The sequence below is a fragment of the Aulonocara sp. 'chitande type north' Nkhata Bay genome, linkage group LG1, assembly GCF_057382095.1.
Source record: "Aulonocara sp. 'chitande type north' Nkhata Bay isolate Kocher_YH1m ecotype deep benthic linkage group LG1, A_spYH_male_GT1.1, whole genome shotgun sequence".
Lineage (NCBI taxonomy): Eukaryota > Metazoa > Chordata > Actinopteri > Cichliformes > Cichlidae > Aulonocara > Aulonocara sp. 'chitande type north' Nkhata Bay.
This window is the reverse complement of record NC_141344.1, coordinates 21,454,620-21,472,672: the sequence shown is the minus strand read 5'-3', so window position 1 is coordinate 21,472,672 and position 18,053 is coordinate 21,454,620. Positions and strand designations below refer to the sequence as shown.

Here is an 18,053-nt window from a genome sequence, read left to right as displayed (position 1 = left end):
TAAGTGCATGAGTCTGCCACCACCCATATAAGACTGTCATACATCAGCGCAACGACATTACTAGCTTTCCCAGCTCGAGTGATGATTGTTTAAGGTCACGGGTCAGGACAGTCACCACTTTTGCCATTAGACAACTGTAGCGTGAGTCACCTGTAAATTTCTATGTTGTGTAATGTTTCTCTCTTAGAATATTTCTGATCTAATTATAAAAGAACCACCATTAAAGACAAAATCAATGTTATATGCTTTATTTTGACCTTACGTTTTATCGTTCTTGCCATCATTTCAGTTGCCTATGGGGAACTCTGGCAGAACCTGAGCCTGGTTCTGCCGGAGGTTTCTTCCTGTTAAAAGGGAGTTTTTCCTTCCCACTTTCGCCAAAGTGCTTGCTCATAGGGGCTCATATAATTGTTGGGTTTTCTCTGTATGTATTATTGTAGGGTCTACCTTACAATTTCAGGCGACTGTTGTCGTGATTTGTATGAATAAAATAAATAAAATTGAAGTGAAGTGAATCTGAATTTCCAGTAAGGTCACAGTGCTGGATAGATGTGTGTGTTATGTCGAGGGTTTGCCTGTTGGGGTGGGGCTTCACTAGCCTGCTGGCATTTAAGGACAAGGCAATGATTAAAGGAAAAAGACTATTGATCTGTTGCGCATTAGGAGGAAGAGCGCTTGTAGGAGTGATGTGCAGGGGTTCATTTAATTCGGCATCATGCCAACGTTTGGCGCCTGTACCCAGACCGCATTCTCCAACTGTAAACATTCAATGGAAGTCACATTACTATGGATGCTTATTTGGCTTACTTTATAGCAGGGGTGTAGGGCTTTTTGGAAATGACCAGCACTGGGTTTTTTGTTTTTTTTTAATGTTCGAGTATTTCTCTGCAGCATTGTTTACGGTCTTAAAGCTTTCCCAGCTATAACAGAATGCTCCCCCGTGGCCCTTTAAGCCAGTGGACACATTGTGTGCTTTCTTTCTCTCCATGTGTATTAGGTATTGAATAAGTGACCTTTCTGGTTTGTATGAGCTCATGGGAAAAGTGGGTGTTTCCACAGGAAGTTAATGCCTTTCCCTCCCCCTCTTTTTTCTCTCGCTCTCCCTCTCCATGTAGCTTACAGTCTTACTCCCCCTCAAACCTCTTCATTCGCTCTGAACGCCCCCCCACCTCCCACCCTATTTTTCAGGCGCTCCCAGGTACTCGACAGAACAATGCTCCTCGCGGCAATTCTTGTATCACTTGTGTGAAACTTTGTGAACCATGAAAAGAAAGGCGATAACGGAGGGGGACAGGCAGGGCAGAGATTGCAGAGGAATTGGTCTTCATTTCCATCTGTTTAACATTAAACACTGATGGCGGCTATTTGATTGCAGACAGCTGCTCGCAGCCCCGGAGGGTCCACAGAAGGTTAAACCTGCATGGTTTTTCGGACAGGAAGTGATGCCCACAGTCAAATTTCTCTTTTCTTAGACGGCAGTGTTGCCCTGCCGGTTTGAGGTAATCGAGACTTGCTTGATCAAGTATTTGCTTACCGTCAGATTGAGTCCCCCCAATATTTATGCTGTTTTGCCTTTTTGAAGCCTTTCATTAGCATGTACAGTGTATGAATTTACCATGTCTGGCTATGATGTGCTGTCAGAAACGGATCTACACATTCTGTCTCAGACTGTAACTTGGCAGGCTCCAGTCTGTCTGGCGTGGGGTTTGTGTTCTTAATCAAAATTGCTGAACTTGGCTCCGGCCCACCGAACAAGTCTTACAAATGGCATGTCTCACCTGTCAGCTGGGGGGCACGCCCCCGCTTCATGTAGCGACCACTCCTGTTCTACTCCTCGCTGCTGATATTTCAGTCCATCTAGCAGTTTGTGCTTGCTCTGTCAGCAAAACAAAGAGCATGGGTCAGTTTTGTGAAGTAAGCTGAACGCTCACTGTAAAGAGAGCTATAGCTTTCCCTTGACCGTGCCATATAGCTTTTCTGGGCCAAGCACTTTTGATACATTTGGCAAAAGTCCTGCAGTGTGAGTAAGAACTGTTTTCATTCACTCAAATTGTGGTCACAAATGCTCTGAATCGACAAAGCTTGCTCAATTGGATTTGCACAAGTCCTGAGGTTTGCTGCTCACCTTCAGCTCATTCTGCAAAATGCACAAAAACCACGAGCGGCTCATTTTCACGCCCACCTCTTCGTGCAGAGCTATTTTTCTTTTTCTTTCTTTTTTTTCTTTTCTTTTTTTACTTTTTCGTTCATTGAGCACAAAACAGGCGTTTGGGTGACGATCTAGTGAGCATTAAGAACTCAAAACCAGCTACGTTGACAAAAAAAAAAAAAAACAGAATGGCGTGCTCAAGATATAAACAGTTTGTTACATGCGAGGTCGCAATTCCAGACATATCACAAGAGATAGTTTTCTTATAAAATGTAAAATGTTTAGTTGGGGAACATTTTGTGGTAGACTTGCGGTGTGCTGGAGCGGGGAATGAGCAGTTTGGGGAATAGTGCAAATCTGCATATGCTGACTAGAATAACAAGATTTAATGGTATTTAATCTACATTTTTTTCTTTAATTAAAGAATATCTACGGCTGATGATTCTCAAAGCTGAGGTCTGGGAATTCTCATTGGGCATTAAGCCATATGCAGAAGGTAATTAACTCCCAACTGTGTTGATGACTATTTGTTTTAACTCAGCATTCCCTCTCATTATGACAGTCTTGTGAGCGGGTGCACCATGTAACCTACATTGGGTGGGTGTTTTTTTTGTTTTTGTTTTTTAATGAAGTTTTTTATTATGTAGTAAAAAGAAAATCTCAGTTTCATCTCTGCTGCTGCTGAATCAGTGGTTTTATGTTCCGCGTAGATAATGATGGTAACAGTCAAATCGGCGTCTCTAACCAAACAACCAAACAAGCAGGATAACTGAGTGAGATGGAAAAGGGTCTATATTTAGTGTTAGCATAGCTGTTTGTGTGGGGAGGAAGTGGGTGCATAATGCAAGCACTATGCTGATTACACGCCTACACATATCACCCATTCTTGCGTCGCTGGCAGCCAGCAGTCGTAACAGTCGGGATTAATTGCTTTATTTCTTCACTTGTTACAGAGCACAAACTTCACCAGGTGCTTTGGTGTTTTATTCCTGTGTTGAGCAATGAAGTGGCTTAGACGACAAAGCACCTACACGCTGAATTAGCGCTTTTTTTTGTGCGTGGCTCGTGTAGCAAAGAGGGGGGGAAGACGTGCGTCTAAATGAATCAGTGCATCATGTTTTTCTGTTTTTTTGCATTTCTTGGATTTCTGAAAGGATAATTAATCTACAGGAATTTGCGCAAAGACTTGGATTCTTTTTCTCTCTTTTTTGTCAATTATGCAAAAAACAACAACAAAAAAAACCCTCTTCTTTTTAAGAATCTGTTGATTCTCTTCTTCCTGCTTTGTTTGAACATTTTTTATACATTATGTATTGTTTTGAAAAAATATAATATGAAATGGTAGAAAAAGGCATTTTAAGAACATTGAAAACCATTCATCACCGGCACCCAAACAAAAGAAATTGATCATAAAATAAGCAGATCAGAAATCAATCCCTTGTTGTAGCCTATTTTTTTTTAACCCTTTCCTTGACTTTCTCCTTTATATGACAGCTTCTTAGTTTCAGCCCAGAAAACAATCTGTCTTTGTTTCACAATCATCTAGATACAGAACGGCCTCAGCACACAAAGCCGCACTGCTGCTGAGCCTCATCAACTGGGCCTCCACTCGTGGCCTTTAATGATTTCCTGGTGTGAGCGTACATGTGCTTTGTGTGTGTGGCTGGGATGTATAGCTAGAATGCTGGAGGAGGACTGAGCCACAGGATCAGACTTTGCTGGAAAGGCGGGGTAGGGTAAGATGTCATCTGTGACATCACCACCACTCGAAAGCTCGACCGGGCCAGCTCCGTGCTGCAGAGGTGGAGTTTCCTTCCTGTGGAGCTGACCAGGGCTGAGTGTGGCTTGACCCACCTTACCACCGACAGCTAAACTAGACTGGATTTATTTTTTCGTCATACAGTGTGTTGTTGTGTGCTCACTGTTGTGCTGGTTTTCTTTCATATTGTTAAGCTTTAGCACCTTTATTTGATAATTTGTGTCAAATAAACCAAAATTTTGTCCTGCTGCTGAGTGGAGGTGAAACCAAACCATGCTGCTAATAATGTGAGAAATAATTATTTGTTCTTCTGCTGAATTTGTTTGTTTACTCACTTACGAAGAAATGAGCAGTCTCTAATTTTTATGTCATTGTAGTGGGGAGAGACAGAATATAAACCAAAAATCCTAAAGAGAAAAACCCCCCAAAAGACAGGATTACATAGAAGTTAGAAACTGAGTAGGTTCCTTTAGGTTTCTTGGCTGCTGCTTCTCAGCTCGAAGCTTCAGTTCCTTCCACAAATTGTCTAAAAGACTGAGATCTTTGAAGACTGGCGAGGCTACTCCATGAATCCTGGTGTGCTTATTCTTTAGCCGCTGCTTTTTTTTTGCCTTGGCAGTATGGTTTGGGTTATTGTCATACTGGAGGACTCAGTGATGGTCCATCTTCAGTGTTCTGACTGAGGGGGGGGGGGATTTTACACGGCATGGCCTCGTCCATTAGCCCCTCAGTGCGCTGCAGTCGTCCTGTATCTTTAGCAAAAGAAAGAAAAACAGTCCAAAACATAATGTTTCCACCTCTGTGCTTGACTTTGGGATGGTTTTCTTTGGGTCACTAGCAAACTAAATATCCTGCTGGTGCAGAAAGATTTCCATCCGTTGCGCTGTAGTGTATCACGAATGGTGTTCTTTGGGATTGTGGTCCCAGCTGCTTTCAGATCATTACCACTTCCTCACATGTATCAGTTATGGGCTGATCCACCAGCTTTCTCATGATCATCCTCCCCCCATGAGGCAAGATCAGTTGATGGAATTTTTATATTTCTTCCATTTCTGAATAATCACAGCAACAGTTGTCACCTTCTCACCAAGTTTCTTGTCGATGGTCTTGTAGCCCGCCTCCAGCAGCCTTATCTTCCCTAATACATATCTTGCAAACACACACGTCCTGTTCTGGTTTATTAAAGATTTATTACACAAGCTGGTATACTGTATTTTATCTCAGGTTTGCAATGTTGCTGCAGAAAATCTTTAATGTCAAAGCTTTTGACCTCATCTGAATCCGTCTAGTCTTTTCATTTCTGTCTAGTCAAGTCATAATCTGCCTACATTCTTGAAAAAGTATTTTGCTTATCAGTTAATTTATTAATTGTGCGTTGTGCTCATAGCTGTAGGTTTAACATTTTTAGATGAAATACAATATGACAGCTAAAACACAAAAGTAAAAGAGAGCCGAGAGGCGATCAGCACCTTAAGGATACTACCTTTGTGGTGTGTGGTGAGCGTCTGGGAGCTACTGTTTCCCAAAACCTGCAGCTGTTCTCGTACTCGACATGCAGCAGATTCATTTCGTTATAAGGAGCCTGTTTCAGCTGATGAAGTTGTGGATTTATAGGCCATATTACTACCCATGATTCATGCTGGCACATGTCATATAGTTATTGGTAGCCCTCCTGTCATGTTGCACTTTCTCACCTAGCCCATCGCTTTGCTGTGGCCGAGCTGAAAGCCAGCCAGGCTGGGCTACAGCCCTGTTAGTGCTGGCTCTGGTGCTGCTGGCACTGCAAAACAGCCTCATCTATCACGGGAAATGGCAATGAGACAATCGGCCAGAGTGGAGTGCAGCATCTCCATCGCCTGCTCGCGCAGAGGAGGGAGAAGGGAGGAGCAGCCAGGGCAGAGCGATGCTCATCGTAGCCCGAGGTTGACAGAATAGGAATAAGAGATTGACGTGAGGCCGAGGTCACATGCTGAAGCTACAGCTGGGAGAGTGCTAGAGGTGGTGGTGGGCAGGGACAAGAAACATAAGCAGCATTTTTTTTTTGTTGTTGGGGTTTTTTTCTTAACCCCCTTCCTCTCCCTCTCTCTCTCGCTTTCTGTCTGTCTCGTCGTCTGAAGGCACACTGTCAGTGCAGGTTTGCAGTGTGCAGCGAGTTCTAGGATGCACAGTAATACTGATGAATTATTGAACAGCGGTGAACGGATGTGACACAGGCCAGTCTTGCTTCCACGCTACACAACGACAGGAGCGTGCGATGGAGAAATTACCTGCATGTGCAAAAAGCTGCAAGAGACAAAAAATATATAAATACAAAAATAAAGTACCCTATAACTGAAACAGAGCTTGACTAAGGACTAAGAAAGGCTCTATAGAAGGCACGAAATCTGATTATATGCAGTATCAACCAGAGACTTAAAGGCATAAACATTTTGATCCCATGAATATATTTGAGCATCCCAAGATACAATATTCATGGATCATCCGCGATGGAGCTGCAGAAATGATCCAACAGGCTAAAAAGAGTTTTGATAGCATATATGAGCTTCTCGTAGCTTTAAGTGGTGATGTGCTTTTGCAGTTTCAGTGCCACCATCACTTAATATTTATTGACTAAAATGTTTCAGTCCCTCTCAAATGAAAATTACGTTGCGTTAACCGCCTCCGTATTACTCAGAGATGTGCTACTGACAGCACATAGAGCAAGAGCTCTCTGTCTCCTCAGCTGCCAGCTAACCCCAAAATAAGTGGGATTGTGTGTGAGTCATAAAATAACATACAGTTTCAGGCACAAACAACGCCACTGCAACTGTAAAAGTTTAATTTGGCCTATTGTTAGAATGACAGGGAAACTTGTCTGGATTTTTATGTCCTCGTGATCGCGCTGCGTTTTAGGGTGTTGGTTTGACATTCCCCGAGCACTCCCCTCAGCTGTCACCGCTTAACTAGTCCCAGAGGAGAGCGAGAACAACAAAACATGGGAAAAATGTAAAAAATGCACGACCCCCCCGCCTCACCCCACCTCCAACACCGCCCTGGCCCCACCCTTCCAGCTGAGGTTACTAAGAGACCAGATTTTGGCCTCGGAGTGAAAGAATCAAAGCCTACAGCGGTAACGGAGGAAACATCTTGTAAATGAGATATTAGCGTGAAAAGCAGGCTGCTGTCAGAGCCTAAGCGGCTTTTTTTTTTCGTGCAGGTGTCCGCACAGAGTGTGCTTACCTCCTGCGTGCAGCATGCTAGTAAAGGTAGAGGTCAGTGGAACTGTAGTGTGTTTAAACCTAAAACAAAAGGACAAACAGAAGGGGCAGTTTTGAAGCCGCCTGATCAATGCACACAGTCGTTTTTCAGCAGCGTTTAAGCACACAGTGGAGGGAACAAAAGGGTAAAAAGTTAACTCAGACTTTATATTTTTAAACGTGCTGTGGACATGCTTTATGAATGGTGTTGAAATATAAACACATTTTTGTATAAAGACGTACACAAAAAAACATCTAATAACGTCACTTCATTTCATTTTATGTTTGTTTTTAATGTGAAATCTACAAAGATGGAGAAACAAAGTAAATGCACTGTAGGTTGGATGTAATGTTGATATGTCTAACCCGACGCAGTTCCAGGCCTCGGATGCATTCACAAATTCATTATTTCATTTGTTACAAGAAGTAGGCAGAAAGAAAATATTATCCACCTTTATTGTCGTTTTCTTTGCCTCCTACAGTCGTACTTTGTCACTGACTATGACCCGACAATTGAAGACTCTTATACCAAGCAGTGTGTGATCGACGAAAGGCCGGCCAGGCTCGACAGTAAGTGCACTTTGCTGAATAAACACGACCAGTGCAAATACGCAAGTACAAAGACGCACACGTAGCTCCTTTGTCCTGAAGTCTATTGCACTTGAGGAACTGATTTCAGAAGTTTATTTTGCTGTGAGCTACCCTGTGTGTGTGTGTGTGTACTTTTTTTTTTTGTCAACGCACATGTTCATGCTCTCTAGTCCTCGACACGGCTGGACAGGAAGAGTTTGGAGCCATGAGAGAACAATACATGAGGACAGGGGAGGGCTTCCTGCTCGTCTTCTCAGTCACTGACAGAGGAAGGTAAGTGACAGTTTTCATCATGTGCAAACACACACACGCACACACGCCTTGCACATTTCTGTTTACAGTAACATACGCTTGTGCGCTGCTCCTCCTCTATCTCCGACTCTAAAGTAAAACCATAAATCTTGCACCGATACTCTCACTTGTTGCTCTTACTTCCGGACCTTGTTGTTGCTCTTGTTGTCATATTCTTTTGTTCTTCGCACTTACCCCCTTATCCTGTTCTCTTGACTTCACCTTAGCTTTCTATTTAAAGCCTGCTGAAACAATAGCGCATGGGCTCAGAGAGCATTATACAAGTTGACGCTTAAGGGAGTTGACAAGAATCCCGTAGCAATCCCTGCTGAATTCCATCATGTATACAGTAGAAACATGCACGTATGTATGTACTAACAACACTCTGAGGCACAGAGAGTCCTTTAACTTGTTAAACCCCGGTGCATAGCACCCTGAGTCAAAGTAACACTGTCACGGACCTTTAATTTAAACTTTAGTCCACACTTTCTAATTGGTTCTGATTTTAAACAACATTTAAAGGATGCCAGATTTATTTGGTCACCTTGGTAAAAACAAGTGTCATAAATCACTTTTAAGCCAGCGCCAAGCAAATTCATCTTTTGAAAATGAAGACAGGCTACTGCAATAGTGAAACTAAAAAGAATAAAGGGTGTTCCTCCTGTTTATGTAGATAATCTCAGAAACGGCAGGCTCCACCAGTTTCAGTAAAAGCCAACTGACGCCATATAGCAGCATCTAGGCTTCCTCTCTTCACTAATACTATTGAATAGAAGCAAAAAAGTAATAAAAATATGCAGATACATCAGTATGTCTCTGTATGTCTCTATGTCTCTCAGTATGTGTCGCAGCTTACGCCACATAAAATAGTGTTTTATGTGAAACTTTATAGAGTTTATGCTGTGATCTCTGTGTTTCTACTCATCTTCTTCATGCCTGCGTCCCTGCCCAGCAGTGCAGTGAGCTGCATTCCCCTTGCCCCCACAGCCTCCTCCCAATGTTTATGTTGTAAACAGCCTTTCCTTCCTCCATTTATATTAGTGAAGTCCTTCCAGATTTACTATGTGCTCACCAAGCTGTCTGTGGGCCCGATGCTGGAACGCCGCCCTGGGTGCACTGTTCCATTCTGGCCCCCCACCTCCTCCTTTTTTTTACTTATTTTTTTTAACATTTTTATTTTCTGTTGGGTTGAAACTAGCCCTCACATGCTATCTTTATTGTAGTGGCTCAGCAGTCAAGTCAGCATGCAGAAGAGAGCCTTAAATAAATGCATTCGACATTTTTTATATTCTGACATGTTTTAGCCTTTCTGTCTCATGCACGCTGCCGATGACCCTTATCTCTGGGTGATCGTTCTGTTCGCGTGGGTGTGGTAATGGTGGGCATTTGTAGCTACATTCCTTTTGCTTTGAAGTCTGTCTCATGTACATTTTTAGATGAATGCATTCATCGATATGTGAGAAGATATTGCACAACCTGTTTGTTTAGGGAACACGACCTAACACCACATACTATGATTTACAGCTTTGAAGAAATCTACAAATTCCAAAGACAGATTCTCCGAGTGAAAGACAGAGACGAATTCCCTATGATCCTTGTAGGAAACAAAGCAGATCTGGAACTACAGAGACAAGTAAGTCCAACAGATTGCACTGACAGGCTCACATGTACCCAGTTTGATCAGCTGAAGAGATAATACGAACCAGTCGGGAGGATTTTGCATTTGCATACTTGAAAGTGGTAGCGCAGCAGCTGCAGCGTAGCTGCTGAGATACAACAGGATGTGAGTGAAAGAATAAAAGAAGCTGCAGAAAGGCTGGTGTCGAGGGGAGGATGGATGGAAACAGGAGTGTGATGAAATGATGAATTTTCAGCCGCTGGTGTGCAGTCAGGCCTCGCTCCCTTCGGTAAATCCACACCGCCCCCTAATGGTGAAAAAGAATCTTGAATCTTGATATAAATCAAGAATCTTGATCGCTGACCTGTGACTCCTTTTTGACTCCAAAGGGAGTCACGGTTAAAGCAGGTATTGTCCTCTGTGAATGCAACTTTGATTAATACAGATAGAGCAGCAAAAGGAACTGGTCGATGTTGCACACTATACTCATAGAATAAAGGCAAGTATGTGACAGACATATTTGATATTTTACAATATTATGACATTTGTAGCTTTTCAGTAAGTAATAACATTGTTTTTATAAACACAGTGATTGCGTTGATGGATTGTAGAGCATGATCCTTCCCGGACTTCAGTTTACATTGAAGGTTCACGTCATCATTACCATCTTTCTTTTTGCCTCAGGTAACCCAGGAAGAGGGCCAGCAGCTGGCCAGACAATTAAAGGTCACATACATGGAGGCTTCAGCTAAAATACGAATGAACGTAGACCAGGCTTTCCACGAGCTGGTTAGAGTAATCAGGTAGGTGCTTTGTAAAAGTGTGTTGTTTTACATATCGTCCACATGTCAGTCTTTTGTGTTGTATCTGTAAACAGTGTGGAAGCTTTAGTGTTGAGGCATATTGCACATATTGCTTAAAAATAATATGTCTAATCCTCAGAGTGCCCTGTTAAACACACTGCAGGATCTCAGGGTGAATGTTTACAGGAGCAACATTTTTTTTTCTTAAGCTCTTTTGTTTCCTGCCTAGCAAATTACTATAAAAACAGGGACAAGCTATGTCAACAGTTGCTGTAACAGATGAGTTACATTTCTTTGTTTCTGTCTATATTCTTTGAATTTTAAAATATAAATTCCCCACCACTCAAGTATAAAGTCCTAGAAAATATTCCAGAAGGCTTTAGCATAAAACAACTGTATCTGCATTCTGCAGGGAGCAATAGGACAGTATTTCCTTCATTTATTGACAAGGAGTGCTAAAACTAAGCACACAATCTCTGTCTGTGTAAAAGAAAAAATCATATTAGATAAAACTCAAAGGAATTTAAACTTTGGCTCACCAATAATTGTGGTAAAGATGAAGAAATTAATTATTAATTAGGTCACATTTCAATGTATGTGGTCATGGAAGTGTCACAGTCAAGGTTAATTTAAATTTAATGTAAACAGTTTCCATATGTACTCAGTAACAGAGGCCAAGAGACCAGTCCACATATGTATTCCACAACCAGTTAGAAAGTGGTTGCTAGAGGTTGTTGGCTGTCGCTAGGTGAAATCAGTTACAAACTAACTAACTAACTGCCCGGTTCCTTGACTAGAAACAGTGGGTGACTCTGGTAATCTGTTAGCACCCTTGAGGAGGTTTTCAATTTAACCAAGTGACAGCAAGCAACTTCCAGCAACCCGTGACATGAACGTAAATGCTCCAGTAGTTCAGAACACAGCACCTTCTTCCTGTATTTACTTTTAATGTTCCCACCCCAAACACATCTGGACAATAAGCGGACTGAACATTCTCACGTGGTTTGTAGTGATGTGCTTGGGTTTGCTTGTTTTTGTTCTCTGTGTAAAAAGAAAGTGAATCATGTGAAAAAGCTACAAGTTTACAAACTCATCAACAGATTCGGACCAGAAAAAATGAACGATATGTGTGAAAATATCGTTCATATATCGAGGCTGCGTTATGGCAGCCTCGCTTCTGTCAGTCTGCCCCAGGGCAGCTGTGGCTACAACCGTAGCTTGCTTCCACCAGTGTGTGAATGCGAGAGTGAATTAATAGTGGTATTGTAAAGCGCTTTGGGTGCCTTGAAAAGCGCTATATAAATCCAATCCATTATTATTATTATTATTAAAATGCCCTGAGTTAAAAGGAAGGAGATTTAAAGGGATATAAGGTGCTTTTGGTGGATAACATGTTATAGATGATAGTTTAAAGACCGATTAAGTATCTCTGGCCATAATTACAGGGGGAAAAGTACACACTGGGTCCTTATAGCTATGCTCTATCTCTTCCAACTCCCAGGAAATTCCAAGAACAGGAATGTCCACCGTCGCCAGAACCTACAAGGAAAGAAAAAGACAAGAGCGGCTGCCACTGTGTGATTGTCTGAGTTGGCCTTATCACTGTAACTCATGCAGCTACTCTACCACCCCACCCACTCTGCCTGACATCACATCCTAAGTGGATGACTGACCGCTGCCTTCTCCACGTGCATGACTTCAGACAGCCTTTTCTGAAATACTTTGACCAGGAACTGCTGTCCCCAGGACATCGCTATGGACAACTGACAATGCCAAAATTTAACACCACTCTACCTTCAGCAGTAATCTTAATTCACACGAGAGTCCCAACACTAAACATTGCCTTCTAAATCAGCCTGACAAATTAATGTTTCGTACTCTGAAGGACTTCTCTTGCCTTGTAGTGACATTTGTACTTGCTACCGAGATTGAATGAAAACTATGTATCCAGAATGTTAATGACTTTCTTTAGTTTCCAGTGTCTGACCAGAGCAGAGAGATTATCTTATGAAGCTTTGTGTATGTTGTGCCATATCCACCTTTACTCCCATGTGCTAATCTGCTACTGTACATATGTGACATTTGTTGTGATTTTGTATTTCTAATGACCTATTAAATCACCACAGTACAGTGTGTGAGATTGAGTTTGGTTTTACATATATGAACTGAATATATAAGTATGTATATAAATATAATGATAGCCCTTAAAGCTATTATGAGATTAGAGGTTTCTGGCATTTTGCAGTGAATTCTTGATCTTTTTTGTGGTTTCTGCTTTCATTTTAGTCAAAAATGAAGTGTCTACTGTATTTTTTTTTAAGTCTTACAGATTGAAGGATTGTTAAAAATCCTACACTTGTCAAAAAGTAGCAAATCTGTCTGAATTTCTTTCCTCGAAGGTGGCGGTTAGGTCAGCATTGGACATACTACATATTTTTTTCACATTTCTAAGAAGCAGTAGAAATAAAATAACTGGTAGCGCTTTGTGTAGCCTTGAAAACTAACCCGATTTCAGCTCAAAACACTGAAAACTACGTTCTATACTCAGCCTTTGACGAGCAATGCTAGCAAATCCCTTTGTTGCAAATCAAGCTTTCAGAGCTCCATTCAATCTAGATCATTCCAGTGCAAAGCATCTTTTCTGTCAAACATTTAGTCCATGATGTAGATCAAATAACTGTTTCACCATTCCAATAACACAGTGGCAATGTGTTTGTTCCCTTTGTCTTTGAATTATTCTGTAACACGGCTTCCTCCCCCCCCCCCATCCCGATGGTCTGCCAGTTGGAAAATTAGGACAAATGGAAGCTTTGAGATGCACATCATAAGACAACCCATCTCCAGTGGGACATGAACTCAACGGACCTGCCACCTGTGGAGCAGCCATCGCCACATACCCAGTATAATGTTCTGCCTTCCCCTCCCACTTGTGTACTTCTGTTCAGGCATTCAAACAGAGTACTGCAGTTTGTTTTTCACTCATCATCTTGTAATATAAACCACAAAAATTAGACGATTGAAGTAACGGACTTGATTAAATGTTTCTACTCTACTTTTATACATTATTTTCTTATCAGACTAGTTGACAAGTATTTTTATATGTTTATAAGTGAATACATGTTCACAGCACAGCTGTGTATATATGTAAAGAAGAATATTTAATTCTCTCAATTATTTTAAACTGAAGATGACTGTTGGCCCAAAATTGCAAAATTGGATTTGTCACAAACATGTGACCAGGAAGGGTTTTTTTGCTTTTTTTCTTTAGTTGCTTTTTCAAAAAAATCTTATGTGGCTTAGTTATGGAGAGTATATTTATTATGAGGTGTTCATTACCAGCACAGAGTATAATAATGCCGGTTCAAGTGGAGGAGAGTTTGGGAAACTTTACAGAGGAGCTTTAAATTATACAAATGATTATTATAATTGCTGAAATCTCCCATCTTATTGCAAAACCTAGTGTGAACCCCAATCATACTGTTTGTTTTTTCTCTTTAACATCAGTGTCCTTTGCCCTGTGTCTAGCTTTTGGTGCTAAAATAAAGTCTGTCATTGAGCCTGAGGGGGTAGAGAATCTTTTTTTAGCTTTAAAAAATGAGATTGAACTGAAAATTCACTATTTACTGCAGATCTGCATTACTGTCCTTTAATCTGCAGGGGACTTCATTTTGGCATGCTTTAACCGAGGCATATAAATTTCCAGACACCTTACATAATAATACACATGTTTATTCTATAAGTGTTGAAATAAACGTGTAGTCTAGACCTAAAACAGACCAAAAAAGGCCAGATTCAGACAGATCAGTCGCCTTTTCATACTTTCTTCTCATTTTGAGTCTTTGAGACCAAAACATGTTACTGACAATGATTTAATAAGCTCCCCGAACCCAGTTAAATTCACACAACTGTGCAAAAGCAAACCTCCATAAACAGCTACATGCATGTATTTGAACCACAGGGTAACTGTTTGACTAAAGGGAAATGCTATTAAGTACATGTACCAGAACATGGTCAAGGCAATGGTTCTCATTTTTCTCTCATACCTTACATCAGATGATACAAAACACCACCCAACCCACAGTTTTTTTTTCGCCGATAGAAAAAAATGACCCAAGTAAATTATTGAAATAAAGGTCAGTAAGATAGGATCAGTAAAGTCTTACATATAGTAGCTCTGTGCCTCCAAGGGAGGTCTGCCTACACTGTTTGAGAACCACTGGGTTTATATAGAGAGCACATAATACAGAGACATAAAGCTCGATGACAAATTGATGGAAGGACTTAGCTCTTAATAAGTTTTAGCAAAAATAACGGGCTATCATAAACATCTTAACAGCTCCTTGGCATAATTCCTTGTCAACTGAAAGAATTTACATCATTCGTTTACTATAATTTAATGATATTTTGATTTTATAATCACACACACTATGCCACTATTTGTGCAATAGGTTCTAGAGAGTAACAGCAATGTCAAAATTCGAGCATATGTGATATTTGCGCCTGCAAAATAGCAGAAACTGGAAAATGAAAGTTGCTCATTAGTGCAATCTCAGGCGCGTTCCTCCTGAGATTAAATACGAGAAAATGAGAAATTTGAAGGAGTTTGTATTTTTATTTGTTGGCATAAATGGAAGGCTATTACAGGTGAAGCTCAAGAGGATTTCCTGCTTGTCTTTCACCCCAATTGGCACCTTTACTCCGTGGATTAGTTTGCCAAATGAGCATGTCCACGTGTGTGACCAGGTATTCATTTATTTAAAACAAAAAAGCATCAGTCAGCAGTGAGCTGATACATACAAGTATCTTTTACTGTGCAGCTGTCAGCAAATGAGTAAAAAAATGCTTATGCGTTCATGTCCTTGCATGCCAGCAATCAAAAGAAAGCGTAGTGCCATACATCGGTGCGGACTCGTTAATTAGGGTGAAGTGTATGTAGGGCGCAGTCAGTCTGTATAACTAATCGGCGCCGTAAACGACTGAAATTGGTAGATGCGCGTGCACTGGAGCTGACAGCGCTCGCGCTCGCTCCCCTCTCTGTAGTGGTATAGTCCATAGGATAGCGTCTGGCTGCGCGGAGCCATCCGGCTCATTCACTAAACGGCGATTCCATTAGTTCGTCTTTGCCGTGGCAACGAAGAGGAGGGCAGCGTTTGCGCTTTGATTTTTTTCCTTTCTTTTATTATTTATTTTTTTATTTTTTGCCGTCTCACCATCCAGTCCAATCCCTGCCATGGAGGGAGTCAGCAGCAACAGGAGTATGTCTTACAGTAGATGGAGTTATGACAGGTAAGCGAGCTTTCCCATAATGCCAATTGTATGTTTAAACCAGTATGAGGTGTGATGCGTTTCGCATGTACTGTCACTCAAGGGCGATATTCTTAAGGTTTAGGCTGTACATCTTTGGGGGACCCCCCTCCCCTGCGGAATTAGGTTAGTTGGCAGGTGAAACCGAGCAGGAAATGAGAAATGTGATAAGAGTACATCAGTAGCCTGAGCATCGTAGTGTGTTTGCTGTCTGCTACACCGGATGTTTGCTTCACTCTGTGTTGTCATGATGTATTCAGAAATGTCCTACCTTCCCAGGCAGCCCACCATTACCAAAACATTCCCCTGGGAACGGCTGAAGTGTTTATGCTTAAGGCTGTTTCTGTCCACCTATCTATCTAGCTATGCTGGAAACGTGACTGTGTTCGTTCATTACAGTGATCCCAGAGCTTCACTTAATTAGGCAGGAAGTTGGCAGACTGGGTCCCAGTAGGGGTGACTGTGATCAAAACCTCACATTTTGTTAAAAATTAAAACAGGCATGTGGAGTATGAACACAGAAAGCATAAAAGATACACCCACCCTGTACAGCCACTGTTCCTCTCAGCTTCACCGTAGCAGTTTTTAATAAGATGCTCAAATAAGAAGATGAAATGTGCTTGAAAGTGTGCGATTCATGACACATTTGCATGCCATAATAACAAAAACATTCATTTGGTGTGTGTGGGATGGCATTGCCATAATGTCAGTGGTAAGTGTGAATGAGTCAGTCCTTCTGAATGGCCTTGCCCAATGAAAATGACTCCAACATAGCATGCTTTGAGTGTGTCACTCTGTTACATGTTTATCTATATATGCTAAAAAATGCTGGGTTATTTTCACAACTCAATTTCTGGGAAGTTGAAGGGTTGTAGGTTGGGTTAGTATGGCCAAATATCGGTTAAAAAGTCATGACTCAGGAGTTGGGTTGGCGATGTGCCGGGTTCTTTAATTAACTCTACAGCTTGACTAATTCTGTTGGGTCATAGACTCGGTAGCTTTGATCAAATATTGGGTTAAATTTTACCCAATTGGTTGGGTTGAAGACAAGCATCAGAAGAAGGCACATCTTTCTTCACAAACCATCATTTTCAACTAGATCTTATCTTATCTTATCTTATCTTATCTTATCAACCTGATAATATATCACTGGACTTCTCCTCTTCCATGAAATAAAACATGGTAAGTAAAAGGTGAATTCTTACAGTTTAAAAGTGATAGGGTTATTTTTGATAATTACAGTTTATTGGTTTATAATAGAATTTATAATAGAATGATAACAATTAAGTCGAATAGGACGTCTATGTAATTACATTTGATATTAGCACAACACCTGTTAATGTCAGTTATTGTAGCGAGACAGCACACTTACAAGCATACCTCTCTCCACAATATTCAAGCATGGCTCAGTCTAAATTTGCAGTGAGCAAAAGATAAACATAACGTTAAAGGAGTTTTTGTCACTAAAGATACGCTACCACCGTAAAGCTGAGACAAGATTTAAACTAAGCATAAAGCAGCCCGACCTTTGAAAAACATATCTGCAGAAACTTTAGTCTGTAAGCTGCCTTGCATAATCCTACAAAGTGCTGTTTCTATGGGATAATAAACAATTGGGGGCGGGGGCATCTTCTTAAGAGAGACTGGCCAGTCTGAAACTCCAAACGCAGATAAACTTTTAGAGGAGTTTGCATTAGCCTCTGAACCATTTTAAGGATTTGAATCACAATATAGACAAATGAAGTATTTCACCCAGTCTGGATACTTCATACAGCCAGAAGCAGTTCCTTTCCCTGGGTTTTCCTATATGCAGGAAATCGATGGAGAGACAGGGACAGTGAAACAAGTAGCAGTGTGAGACACCTTCTAGTATGTTCCTCTGAAATCTATTTTGAAAGTCATTCTTGAAAGTCCAGGAACAATGGAGAAAATTTTTAAAAAAAACAGCCCTTGAAGATTTTACAGATGAAACATTCTTTGCAAATACTCTTCTTCTTTCTGAGAATTTGTCTTTTCTATTAGCACTTTACAATGATGATTGTGAGATGGTAAATCCACTTGGATCAAAACTATCAGTCCATAAACTAGGGTTGTATCATATATCACTATATCAATAAGTGCATGCCAAAAGAGTTTCTTGCTAGTCTAAAAATCTCACTTCTTATTGGCAGTAAGCAAGACTGATGATGTAAAAACCCATGGAATAAATGCTGTATTGGAGGCAATTGTGAATGAAATTACATATCTGGAAATTAATGGCTTTCAGGTGGAAATCCCACAATTCGAAGGGAGTGTAAATGCT

General features: G+C 41.0%; 2 protein-coding genes across 3 annotated transcripts in view; both read left to right on the top strand.

The window, feature by feature from the left end:
- The window catches only part of rras2 (RAS related 2), a 28,492-nt gene extending 14,483 nt beyond the window's left edge, over positions 1-14,009 (top strand). Inside the window, exons 2-6 of the mRNA XM_086288046.1 lie at positions 7,627-7,714; positions 7,906-8,008; positions 9,551-9,659; positions 10,329-10,447; positions 11,949-14,009. Coding sequence (XP_086144172.1) covers positions 7,627-7,714; positions 7,906-8,008; positions 9,551-9,659; positions 10,329-10,447; positions 11,949-12,036 — 507 coding nt within the window. The 3' untranslated portion in view covers positions 12,037-14,009. The remainder of the gene's footprint in view (positions 1-7,626; positions 7,715-7,905; positions 8,009-9,550; positions 9,660-10,328; positions 10,448-11,948) is intronic.
- Positions 14,010-15,477: 1,468 nt separating this feature from the next.
- tub (TUB bipartite transcription factor) overlaps positions 15,478-18,053 on the top strand; it is a 60,610-nt gene continuing 58,034 nt past the window's right edge. The window contains exon 1 of one of the 2 annotated variants that reach the window (XM_086287988.1): positions 15,478-15,733. In XM_086287988.1, coding sequence (XP_086144114.1) covers positions 15,678-15,733 — 56 coding nt within the window. In that variant the 5' untranslated portion in view covers positions 15,478-15,677. The remainder of the gene's footprint in view (positions 15,734-18,053) is intronic. The other variant, XM_086287997.1, reaches the window with a different exon arrangement.